Source organism: Sinocyclocheilus rhinocerous, unplaced genomic scaffold (assembly GCF_001515625.1).
Source record: "Sinocyclocheilus rhinocerous isolate Xijiao unplaced genomic scaffold, SAMN03320098_v1.1 scaffold1655, whole genome shotgun sequence".
Taxonomy (NCBI): Eukaryota; Metazoa; Chordata; class Actinopteri; order Cypriniformes; family Cyprinidae; genus Sinocyclocheilus; species Sinocyclocheilus rhinocerous.
Window position 1 is genome coordinate 685,846 of NW_015655597.1, and position 12,863 is coordinate 698,708.

At 36.7% G+C, this 12,863-nt stretch overlaps 1 protein-coding gene across 6 annotated transcripts in view; it reads right to left on the reverse strand.

The window, feature by feature from the left end:
- Positions 1-12,863, reverse strand: part of LOC107718733 (glutamate receptor ionotropic, kainate 1-like) — a 69,444-nt gene that overhangs the window by 51,058 nt on the left and 5,523 nt on the right. For all 6 annotated transcript variants that reach the window (XM_016525943.1, XM_016525941.1, XM_016525945.1 and 3 more), the window contains exon 2: positions 1,942-2,109. In XM_016525943.1, the coding sequence (XP_016381429.1) occupies positions 1,942-2,109 (168 nt within the window). The remainder of the gene's footprint in view (positions 1-1,941; positions 2,110-12,863) is intronic.

Sequence of the window (12,863 nt, forward strand, 5' to 3'; positions counted from 1 at the left end):
ACGAGACGCAGATTCACTCTCTGCCAGCAGGTGGCGCTTAAAGCGTTTCCTTGGTTTCCGCTGTAAACAAAGCAGCGCTGCACAGCCTGCACTTATGAACTTTAACATGCATTATACAGAGGCAAGAGGAAAAGAAAAAATACCATCGAAAGACGTAAGAAGTAAGTTCCCCTCAGACATACATTCATATAAACTCCTACCCCTAATTGAATTGCGATTTGTTTAGAATCTCAACTGATTTGAATCGTCACATATTTAAATCGATTTTCAATTGGCTCGCTGTTAATCGTTACATCCCTAGTTGTAAGACCTACTAAATGTGTTGAATAAAATACTGAACATAAAATTAACAAAGTAGCTAATTTTACACATCTGCCCATGATTTACACATGATTTTGGACTGTCCAAGTATTTCAAGTATGTCAACTGTATTTAATAATTTTAAATAACTATATTGAACTGAAATTCAATACATAATATATCATTGTTTAATACATAACTACAAACCAAGAAAAATTATAAACAAACACATTAAGTATATTCACCTTTGTCACAAACTTTATAAAATAAAATTGTAAAATAAATACAAAATATACAATGGAGATCAAAATTAGAGAACAATCTATAAATACTTGATTTTTCTTAAATATTGTTAATCTTTATCACTTAAAATTTGAAGGAATATTTGCTGTGGATATACCATTGCTCTACTAACATGTTTGACAAAATAACCAAAGCATTTCAACAAAAACATTTATTTTGTGAAAAAAACAGTGATCAAAATTAGAGAACAGTAACCACTGTAGCATGGAAGAAGATTACAACAAATTTTGGAGGGTTACCGCTGTCAGAAACTAGTAGGAAGTGTAGAGTCACTCGCTTTGAATGACTTCAGCAAATCTGTGGCCGCAGGACATCACTAGTTTCTCACATTGTTCTGGTGTGATCTTGGTCCACTCTTCTTCCATAGTTCAGTAACTGTAATGGGTTTCTTAGCCATAACTTTGTTGCCAAAGGATTTTCCAGAGATTTTCAGGGGGTTTAGATCAGGACTCTGGGCCGGCCATTTCATTATTTCAATGTTTTCTGCTTCAAGGAATTGCTTTACCTGTTTTGCAGTGTGACGAGGACATTGTCTTGCATGAAAACTGCAGGCTGATTGGGAGATGCTTGCAGGGAAGGAACCGCATGTTGCTGAAGGAGGTTCTGATAAACATTTTCATTCACCCTGCCATAGCTGTATAAGTGGCCCAACTCCTGCTGCACAAAACATCCCCCAAACCATTCCTCCTCCTTTCACTGACTTCTTTACACACTCAGGGGTTCAGTCTTTCCCCAGTTTGACGCCAAATATAATGTTTCCCATCTGACCCAAATAAATTAAACTTGCTCTCATCACTAAAGTGAATTGGACCAGTTCTCTCTCCACACAACATGCTCCTCAGCAAAGGTGAGTCTAGCCCTTTGATTTTTTCTGCTGATAAGAGGCTCCGTCACTGCAGAGTGCGTTTTCAGTCCGACTTCTCTTATACGTGCCGAGGCAGTGTTGAACCGATTGCCCATCGAGATTCTCCGCATTATCCTGTCTTCTCGTGCATTTGTCTTACGTAGACGACCAGCCTTTTTGGGGGACTTGAATGAATTAGTGTCATTATAAAGCAGCAATATTCTAGAAATCACAGATTAGGAATGACCAGCTTCTCTTGCAGTGGCTGAAAGCGTCATCCCTCTGGCCTTCATCTGAACAACCTCCTGTTGCAGGCTTTCAGTCACCTTAGAGTGGCCCGCCATCGTGAAAATTAGAGGAATGCTGCCAGTTAAATAGGGTTTGTCATAGTGCTGGGCGGTTCATACTGAATACCGGTGTTTATTTTTGTTATATTAATTTTTAAAATACTGCAATACCGGTGTATGTCGTCCACTGTAAATAAAGAGTCATACCCCTTCGGGAGGCTTCAAAGCTGTCAAAGAGGTTTACTCTCTGGATATCATAGGTCAATGTGGTGTTTGGCATCAAGGTTCTGTTTCGGTTGATACTTGTAACTGCAAATTTAAAGGCGAGTTCATCCATGCTGACAGGTTCATTCTCCCGTGTCTCAAAGATGCCCCCTTCAATCAATCAAAATAAAGAGACAAACAGCATTAAGCAACAAGTAAAAAGTAAAACTGTTCTTTCAAGTCAGTAAGTACAGTACATGTCTAAACATGTGTAATGAATCATCCACTGAAGGCGAGCGTAGTTAAGAACCCAAGTGCAGTTTATTTACAGTGTGATCCAAACAATAATCCGAGACTTGACTTGACATGAACAGACTTGACTTGACGAGGCATGAACAGACTTGACTTGACATGAACAGACTAGACTCACCAACAGCGGGATAAATACATTCACTATTCATAAATACATTAAATACAATACACGACAAGAACTATGGGAACATGATGGCTACTTATATCAGACAATGAGGGTCACATGACAAGAACAAACCAATGGGAAACAAGACACATGACTAAGACAACCAATCAGAACATGACACATACACAAGGCAGAGATACATGAGGGCAAGGGAAGCATGACACAAACAGCATAAAAAAATTACAAAATAAAAGACATGGAAACATGAACAAGACAAAACCCAAACACCACATTACAACATGCTTAACGTAAACCACATTTAAAAATCAGTATGAAGCTAATGAATTAATGAAATTAAAATCAATGCCCTAGTAATGCATAAACCTAATTAAAATCCAGTTCAAAGCACTGGTGCCAAACTAATGCTAAATACAAACCGAATCAGATCCAAGCGAATGCTAAGGTAAACTGAAAAAAGATAAATCCAGCCTTTGTTATGAATACGTTATTTAAAAACACATTTATTGGTGCCTAGCTAAATGTACAATGTAACAGAAAATTAGGAGTAATGGATACATTCAAGCTCCACACTAATTCAAAAGCAGTTAAACAAGAGTGCCAAGCTAATGCTAAATACAAATAAATTCCAAGTTGATGCATTTTTAAAAAGCAGAATCCAGTGTTTGTTAAAAGCACATTTTAAAAAACAGTTTAAGTAAATGTACAAATAAAATTAAAATTGGTGACCTGGAAATTGATATATTTCAATCCAAGTTAATGCTACTGAAAAAGTAAAATCCAGATTTTGTTAAATATATTTAAAGCCAGCTGTCCACTAAATAATTAAATAAACAAACTTTGCCAAAAATGACCCATTCAGGCACATCCCAACAAGACAGGCACAAGTTGGCTAAAACAGGTTAATGTACACATCTATTTGACATTTCAGATTATTGTCCTGTCTGTTTATAATCATTTAAGATAAAACTTGACTATTTTTACATGATACAGAGATCCTAAGGTGTAAAGAATAAACTACTTTGCTCAAGGTTATTCTTTGCTGATCATTGTTCATAAATGATAAAGTTTGTCAAACAGTTGACAAAGTTCATATTCTGTTCTATAGATTATTTTTCCCCCCGTCCAGACCACACTGATGCTTGACACAAGTTGATAATTTAGGATTGCAACACTAGGATCCATAGGTCTTGCTGCTCTTTATTAAATAACATTGTGATGGACACCATTCAAAAAGTCATGTAGCCTTTGAGTATTTTTCACTTAAGCAAGCATTGTCAGTAAACAGTCTGTAATAAACTGAAGAACAAAGAAATCAATTAAAAGCAAAAGAACTAAGAGATTTTTTCTGTATCTAACTATAGAGGATTAATAAAGTTACAAAAGCAGTGAGCGTTTTTATTAGCACATTTATTAAGAAGATAAAAGACAGTGGCTTGTCTATTGCGCACAAGCATGTAAGAAATTAAACCAACCATATTATGAATGCATAATCTTAACAATTCATAAAAAGAACATACCACACAGAGTACAGTGGCTGTTTTACTTCTCTTAAATAATTCCCAGTATGATATGATGCATCTAAATGCCAATACCAATATGCGACTTACAGGTTTTAACAGGCTATTTAGTGATCCCATAACATTTAGAAAATCTGAAATGGCAAATCATGCAGATTTAGCCACTTAAGACATTCAGACTAATTGGCCATCACAGCGTTTGACCTTTAACATGCCATTTTTAAATCACTTACCTGGTTAGCAGTGAAGCTTATTCTCACAATTGCACAAGGTTAATCAACAACATCACTTCTCAATGATCACAAGCCACTTAAGAAATTCAGACTAATTGGCCATCACAGCGTTTGACCTTTAACATGCCATTTTTAAATCACTTACCTGGTTAGCAGTGAAGCTTATTCTCACAATTGCACAAGGTTAATCAACAACATCACTTCTCAATGATCACATGCAAATCAGACAATCATGAAGATCAAAACAGACCGTTCACACCTGAATCAGCAAATGATCAGGAATTCAGGATCAAAACATCAGACTTTGTTACTGAATACGCCAATCAAGACTCAATTGAACTCAGTCGGGTGCAAAGTCAACATGACGTAAATGTCTGGACTAAGTGGCCAAGACGTTCAGTGGAGTATATCTCCAGAATTATGCATGAGCATCTGTTACCACACACATTATGTCATATTACGTGTAATGCTGCAGATACTAGAACTACATATCATGCAAATACAATGCAGAACGGTGAGATCCGTCTGGAGGACATCCACCTGAGATTAGACTCTATTCATAGATGGCCAACAAACAGGTCTCAGCAGGAAATAATGGGCCATTAACTAGCCAATAAACAGCCAACCTCCAACAGTGAAAGTGACAGATTGGCTCTTTAATGAAAAGACTGTGAATGAAGATCAGAATAATAAAATGGAAATGTTAATGTGTGTGAGATGAAGCTCATCAGAGTGTAGATACAAGCTTCTGAGAAACCTGGTCTCAGTGGCTTGTTTTGGCTTTTAGAAAGCTGAATTGGAATGAGCCAGACTTAAAGCAAAGCCAAAAAGTCCTGCTGTGGATAATACTGTCTGATGTTCAGATAGTCCCTCGGGGAAAGCGCGGACCAAACGCTCCATACAGGGAAAAAGGAGAGGAGATTTTGTCTGTGAAAAACTGATTGCTTTCATATAGAGGGAGATGGTCAGACTGGGATGGATTGGGAGGCTGGAGATGAGAATGAAGCCTGAAGCTTTTCTAGATGAGGCAGATGCACTAACATGAAGGAGAGTTGATAACAATGAGTCTGGCAGTAAACAAGTCTCGGTTTTTTGTCCATTTTTGGACAAAAGTCCATTTTTGAGGAAGTATTAGATCTACGGTTTTGCTATGTTTATTTACTCTTTTTCCACTATGACTAAGAAGTCTGATCCCGACCCTCATTGATCTTGTATTATCCTGGAAACTCCAAATCCATCTAGCTTCACTTTTCTTTTAATTGGCACATTAAGAGTCAGCCATTGGAACTGAATAGATTTACAGTGTCTTTAAGACATCAGGCAGCATTAGAGCAGAATGAAAAAGCTGGCAGAGTGGCATATAGACACTTGTGTATGTGTGCGTAGGCGCTGTGATGGTTACTTGAGCATGCTTTAATGCTTTATTTCTATTCATTGGAAAATGGTCCCCTAGAGATGTCCAAAGCCTCTGCCGTTAACCTTGGAGACCACGACTTTAATGAATCCATTTTCTATCATGATGTTTTTGTCATTACATGCATTTTGCCCTTGTGATAAACAATAAGTTAACAAGACAATTATGGGCTTTTGATCTATACGCTTGTATGTAGAGGCAGAGCTTTGCATATTTTTATGATTTAAAAAATATTATCTGTAAATACTTTATTTCACATCAAGGACAATGTTCTTCTCTAAAGATAATAAACGGAAAAAAATATATAGATGCATGACAGGGTTATTATAGTTAACTAAAACCAAAACCATTAAAAAAACATGTTTGTTACATCAAATAAAATAAATGTTAACTGAAATAAAATAAAATAAAAATAAAAAATAACTTATTTTAATTCAGCTAGTTAACAAGGCAACATTTCTTTAGTTTAACGTGATATACAAAAATATTTAAAACTAAAAATAAAAAAGAATAAAAACTATATAGAAATATTTAAAGACATCAAAAACGGTCTATAGCCTATATACATTTAAAAACAAAATGACAGGAACATAACAAAAAAAATTACTAAAACATTAACTAAAATTAACATGAAAGCAGAAAATAAAAAACAAATTCTGATTCAAAATATTAACAAAAACTAGAATAGTATCTCAATTATACTAAAACACTGATGTATGAATGTAGGCTGTTATACAGTATGTACATTAAAAAAGTTTAAAATATGCCCATTACACTATAAAACAACAACAACAACAAACATTTCTGCAGATAACTCTGAACATATAGCAATGAGTTACTGTCAATTATTTATCTTGTTAATAAGGAACTTCTTACATTTAAATTCCATTATAGTTACTATTCTCATAGGAATAACATTACTTTTGCGTTACTGATGCATGTCTATTGTCAAATTAAAGGAGTCATATGATGTTGCTAAAAAGAACATTATTTTGTGTATTTGGTGTAATGAAATGTGTTTATGCGGTTTAAGGTTAAAAAAACACATACTGTACATTATTGTTTCTCCTCTATGCCCCGCCTTTCTGAAACGCGTTGATTTTTACAAAGCTCATCGGTCTGAAAAAGCGAGGTGAGCTGTGATTGGCCAGCTATCCAATGCGTTGTGATTGGCCGAATACCTCAACAGAGCGACAGACCAAACATGGATCCAGCAGCAGTCTCCCCAGTCCACATGCACCAAGGACCACTACCTCAAGACATTTTTGTTCATGTAAAATATACCTCATTCTCAAAAAGAATTTACCCACTTAATATTGTGGCAGTTTTTACTCCGTGGTATCGAAAATGGTATCGAATATCGATATTTTTTCAAGGTATCGTATCGAAGTTAGAAATTCCAGTATCGTGACAACCCAGCATCAAATATTTCATCAAATGTATTTCGTTGCTTTCTTCATTACGCTTCATCTATTTGACGCACATGTGCGGAAGGAAGCTCGTTTTCTGAAATTTAACGGCGACTGACATTAAGACAAGCCTTTTTTTGCAAAATGGAAACACTCGCATGAATTTATGACAGTTACAGATAAGAATATGACTGTCAAAAGTAAGTTTTGCGCTAAGGAAAACACCTCTTTGGCACATTAAACAGAACATGCACCTGACAGAGCAACAACCCATGTAACTGCTTATGAACATCTTTGAAGGTTTATTAAAATTCTCACCTGCTTTTGGCACTTTGGATTGTACACTTTCCCCACAGCAGCTCTCTGTGATTTCAGACATTTTTTGAATGTGTTTTCCGCTGAAATGCGTTTTCCACTACTTTAATGTAACATTACTGATGGAGCTTCTCAGTGCACAGATAATCAATCATGAAATTCGTTATTGATTATATCCATTATCGATTATTAGCTGTTTTATCAATATTTTATAACTACCCTAGTTCAGTCTATAGTCTGGCAGACAGTATACAGCACATCCTCCACAACAGCTGAAAATTTCCCCAGTGGACAATTCATTTCTGCAGTTGATGTAAGTTTAATGTAGAACATGTCCTATCTCCTCCCAGAACCTGTGTGGATGACAGGTGACTTACGCAAAATACAGTATGCAATGCCTCCTCTCTGGCTTTGATCAGCAGACAGTTCAAAGACTCCCAGCGCTGGTCCTAGCAAGTGCTAAGCATGCTTTAGCAGGCAACACAAACTCAAGTGCTTAGCAAAAATTATGGACTACAAGTAGAAGCTGCTGCTATAGGCCAGGATTTAAATTTTATAGATGCCTTAGACTCCCAAATATGCACGATGTACCACATAAAGACCACGTTTATACTGTACAAAATTAATATTATAAATAGGCTATGTGTAAAATAATATTTGGAAATATTTACTTTCTATTACATTTTCTTCATTATTACTATTATTACTTATTATATATTATTATTTTTTTCTACTTATTATAGTACCCTTCTGTTAGATGTAGCCTATTATTTATTTTTATTTATTTTAATAATTTTTATCATTCATTAATTTTTTATTTTAATCCATTTTATATTTTTATTTACCTTAATCAGTTATTGTATTTGTTTAGTTTAATATTATTTTTTAATAATTTATTTGTTTCTATTTTTTTACACTTTATCTCTAAAGTTTTCCATGGACCCCAGTTTGGAACACAGTGCAGACCACAGATATCACAGTATAAAGACTAAACAAGCAAGTAACTTTTAAAGGCCTAATTTGACTGTCAACAAATGCTTGAGTGGAAATATTTGCTTCAGATTTTTGCTTTCATTAAAATTCTGCACACATAAATAACAATGGTACAGAGGTTAGGCAGTTTTCACATTTAAATGGATGTAAATTAGCTGAAATATGGTTAATTGTCACTATTCCCAGACTGTGCTTCTGGATGCATTGTCTTTTTTTCTTTTTTAGCTCACAAGGTCTTTGTGTCCTGGATGCTTTGTGTCTCTTTCTCATTCTTGCACATTTTATGCATTCTCATTTTCCCTACCCTAGGAACTGGATGATGAATGAAACAGCAGGCCTTTTCATTCATAAAATATTGGAGTTTTAGCTAATAGCTGTAATATATACCTTAATGAAGAATGTGTGCAATTATAGTCAAAAGATTTCAGCATTTCTTTAACATTTTACCAAAATTAACATCTCAATTGCCTTTTGGAGATTATGTCTGAACACAGCCCTGAAATGCTCTTGGTCTTTAAGTGGCTTCATTTTTCCCCCCAATTATTAAGCTCAATGAACTTTAGAAGATTAAACCCTGAGATATGAAATAAAAACTAAATGGCACTAAAAGTGACACCATGTCCAAAAACACATTCTCTCTGAACATGGGCGTCGGAACCATTGTATGTGGGTGGGACAAGACCCACCCATTTTTTAAAACCAATGATACTGGACCCACTCACTTTTACCGTCTCTAATTTAGTGCATATGTCTGTTCACTTTTCAGAGCGCCGTCAGTCAAATCCATTCCAACTGAGGAATGCCCTAATAAATTAAACTCCATTCTGTGATTTAGCTACAGCCTTGACTTCCATGCTGCTACCTCAAATCCATTCCCTCCATACAGAGTCCATATAAACTAAACTCCATTCCATATTTTCACAATTCGAGCCTACTGCACTCCCGCGAGTGAGTTAAACAAAGCATTTTAGCATATCTGCTGCTCAGGTGGATCTGGCTGTGTGCTCACATACTGTCACTAAACAAACTGGTATTTAAGTGAATGTTCATCATTTTTTTGTTCAAAACAACTAGACTTTTGCTGCTGTGTTAATTTTGGGGAAAACTTGCCAGGTATGTGGTAACCGTTTTAGGCTATAAAAGCAATTGTTTAATTAAAAGGCTCCAGAATACAGGAAATGGCATCTACTCCAGTAAAAAAAAAAATTCTGGGACCCACCCACATTTTTTTTTGCTTCTGACGCCCATGTCTCTGAGTACCTTGTCACGTACTTTGTCACCGTTAAAAAAGTTCCATATAGTGTGAATGTGTGTAGTATGTATGCAATCCTGACATACTATATTCGTCATGTTGTCATATTCATGTGACCTACAACATCAGTTGTGTTGCTTCAATACTATTCACAACTCCTCTCCTGTGGCCTCATGGGATAGTGAAGTGTCCATTGGATGCACAATTCAGAATCTCACTGGAAATAGTAGGTCATCCAGGTAGAGGTCTGCACCTGACCAGATTTTTTGCGCCGCGGAATTAAATTCCCGAATAAAATGCGGTAGCGGTCGGTAACTCTGGTGTAATTTGAATGGGAGTGGGCGGTCTAACAATATCCCGTTCCCTGCGTTCATTCAGAACAGCATATCTGCGCTTTATTCTTATTGACCACCGGTACAGCCTTCACTCGGACTATTATGCACGCACTGCACACATGCTTTCTGCGTCACACGTTTTATTTGCGGGGTCTGTGCGCAGCATGTGCATAACGATGCTCAGAGCAGGCTGTACCGCCGGTGGTAAATATACGGCCCTCAGACAGATCAGGCAGGTTGTCGATGAGTGACAGAGCAGAATAAGGATGGAGCAAAGTGTCCTGCATGTCCTTGAAGGACGTTCAACTCGGTTTTGTTTATATTTTGCTTAGCCTATAATTTTAAATGACAGATGTCGTATTTATTTATTTTTCTCTGCGACACTTTTCCTACTGTATTAACAGCAAAATGTCAAACAAATTTAGTATTTTGACAAGACGAAAAAAAAATTGCTAATAGGCTATTTTTGTACAACCTACATTATTTTTTTTTCTCTCTGCGACACTTTTTTGCTATTGTGTTGTAAATGTTAAACGAATTGTATCCTGACAAGATGAATAAAAATAAGAAATAAAACGTTTGTAGCTTACAACATTTTTATTTTCCCTGACACATTTTTCCTACTGTGTTGCATAAAGTATTAAACGAATTTTGTGTCTTAATATAATTTATAAAAATTCAAGTCAAAGTCAATAAATTCAAGGCTCTTGACAAGACGAATAAAATGACATACGATTTAGTGCAGACTACACTTTTATTTGTTAACCTATCTCTCTTTCTTTCAGTAACGGAAATTTAAATGTGAGATTCTGGAAACGAGATCTAAATTTAGCGGGAACGGTCGGGTTGGGAAGAAAATTATTCCACACGGACAGCGGGTGAACAAAGAGTGAATATATAGCGGGAGCGGGTGGGTGCGGAATATAACCTTGCGGGAGCGGGACTAAAAAAATAGTCCCACGCAGACCTCTACATCCAGGCTCTTTTCCCTGAATACTGTAGATTCAGACATACTTTTTTTTCACATACTTTTTTTCGTCTACTACATAGCTGGGAAGTAGTGTATTTGGAAGTAGCCCAAGTCTTTTGGCACACAATAAGTATGCATCAATGTTTGGTGAGTTTTTTTAGTCTTCGAAAGTGCATTTGACCTTGTAATTCCATGAAGGATCTCAAACTTTTCTCTGTGGTACTGTTTTTCATTTTTCCCCTGGATCATTCCGGGAGATGTTCGGTTGATGCTATTCAATGTTACATATCTGTCAGCTCTAACAATACATCATTGTCATCAGTCGCTCTGCTCTTATCCAGACAGAATGCTCCGTTCAGTGATCAGTCCTATGATGAAACATTACAGTAAGAACAAACTGAATGCTCAGGATGGATGTGTAAAGTTTTTTATCCAGCATCCACTTTTTTGGCAACAGTTTATAAAAGAAAATATTTCACAAATGCAGAGGGTAGAACGTGGCTGATTAATATAATGTACTGTTATATGATTAAAATCAATATTTAATGTTGATGATGAGTTTCCCTTTGCTTCACTCAATGTAATTATTCAAATTTGAGTCAAACAAATATAATTAATCACAGTGAGTTCAAGTTTAATTTTTGTTCACATTTCTCTGGCTCTTCTTCATCACAGTTGTGGACACCTGATGGCCTGGATGCATGGAGTTTGTTTACTAACCGCTAAATGAAACAGTTTGTTTATCTTTTTTTATCCTTTTTGTCTGTTTACCTCTATTTCAAGCTGCATTGCACTGTGACTGTTAGCTGTCACGACTGGATCTTGGATGAACACAGTGGCATTTTGTGTGTCATGGTTTGTTTCGTCATTCCAGTATGAACTGCCTATTTGGACATTTCATTTTTCCACTTGGTTTGCTTGTTTTGTTTAGTTTTTTGTTTAGAGCACTGGCTGAAAGCACTATATAAAGTATGATTAGTAACTTGCTAATTACATGACACGGCTAATGATCTTGACATGGCAGCGCCCATAAGGGAGTGATCGACACAGAAAATAAAACAGAAAATTTCTACTTAAAGGGGTCATATGATGCGATTTCAATTTTTCCTTTCTCTTTGGAGTGTTACAAGCTCTTGGTGCATAAAGAAGATCTGTAAAGTTGCAAAGACTAAAGTCTCAAATCCAAAGAGATATTTTTTATAAAAGTTAAGAGTCAGCCACGCCTACCTAAAACGGCTCGTTCTAACACGCCCCCACATACCTACGTCACTATGTGGGAAGATTTGCATAACGCCGCCCAAATGTTCACGCAAAGAAAGGCGGCGTAACTTTTATTCTCGCTGTAGTATTGTTGTTGCCGCCGCCATGTCGTGAACGCACTGTGTGATTCGTTGTGAAAGCGAAACTACTTTGTTTAGTCTTCCAAGAGGACAATATCTGCTTCGTCATGCCTGGAGCTGATCCGTGCTGGTAACTGAGGAAATACATCAACATCGCGCTGTGCATCGCCGGATCGGCTTTCACCGTGGACGAAACGAAGTCCAGCCTGGGGTCGTCACATGTGGTTGCCACAAGCCCGCCGGCTCTTTTGGAAGGACACGACTAGAAATCAGTGGTTAAGTTGTATTTACAACAACGTTCCAGAACAGTTCAACCCAAATATTAATTTGTGTGCAGCACATTTTATGGAGGACTGTTTACTGATCCTGGAAGAGTAACGTTAGACTAAAATGCCGGCAGTTCTGATGTGCAGCACAGGACTGTTTCCTGATCCTGGTAGAGTAGACTACAATGCCGGCTGTTCTGACTCAAAGACCTCAAAGACTTTTTTATATATAAAGAGTTTGCCACTGACGATTCAAACGCGAGTTTTGAGCAGTGTAGAGTAGCGCTTGTGGTTTGTCATTTCTCCGATCACAAATGCAGACATGGTTTTATGTTCACCGCGGCGCGATGCAACGCAACGCGTAAAAAGACAGTATAAGTCATTATAATCAGTAATTATGTCCCCACTGGATGCAACAAATGCCTCATTTATAATGGGTTTT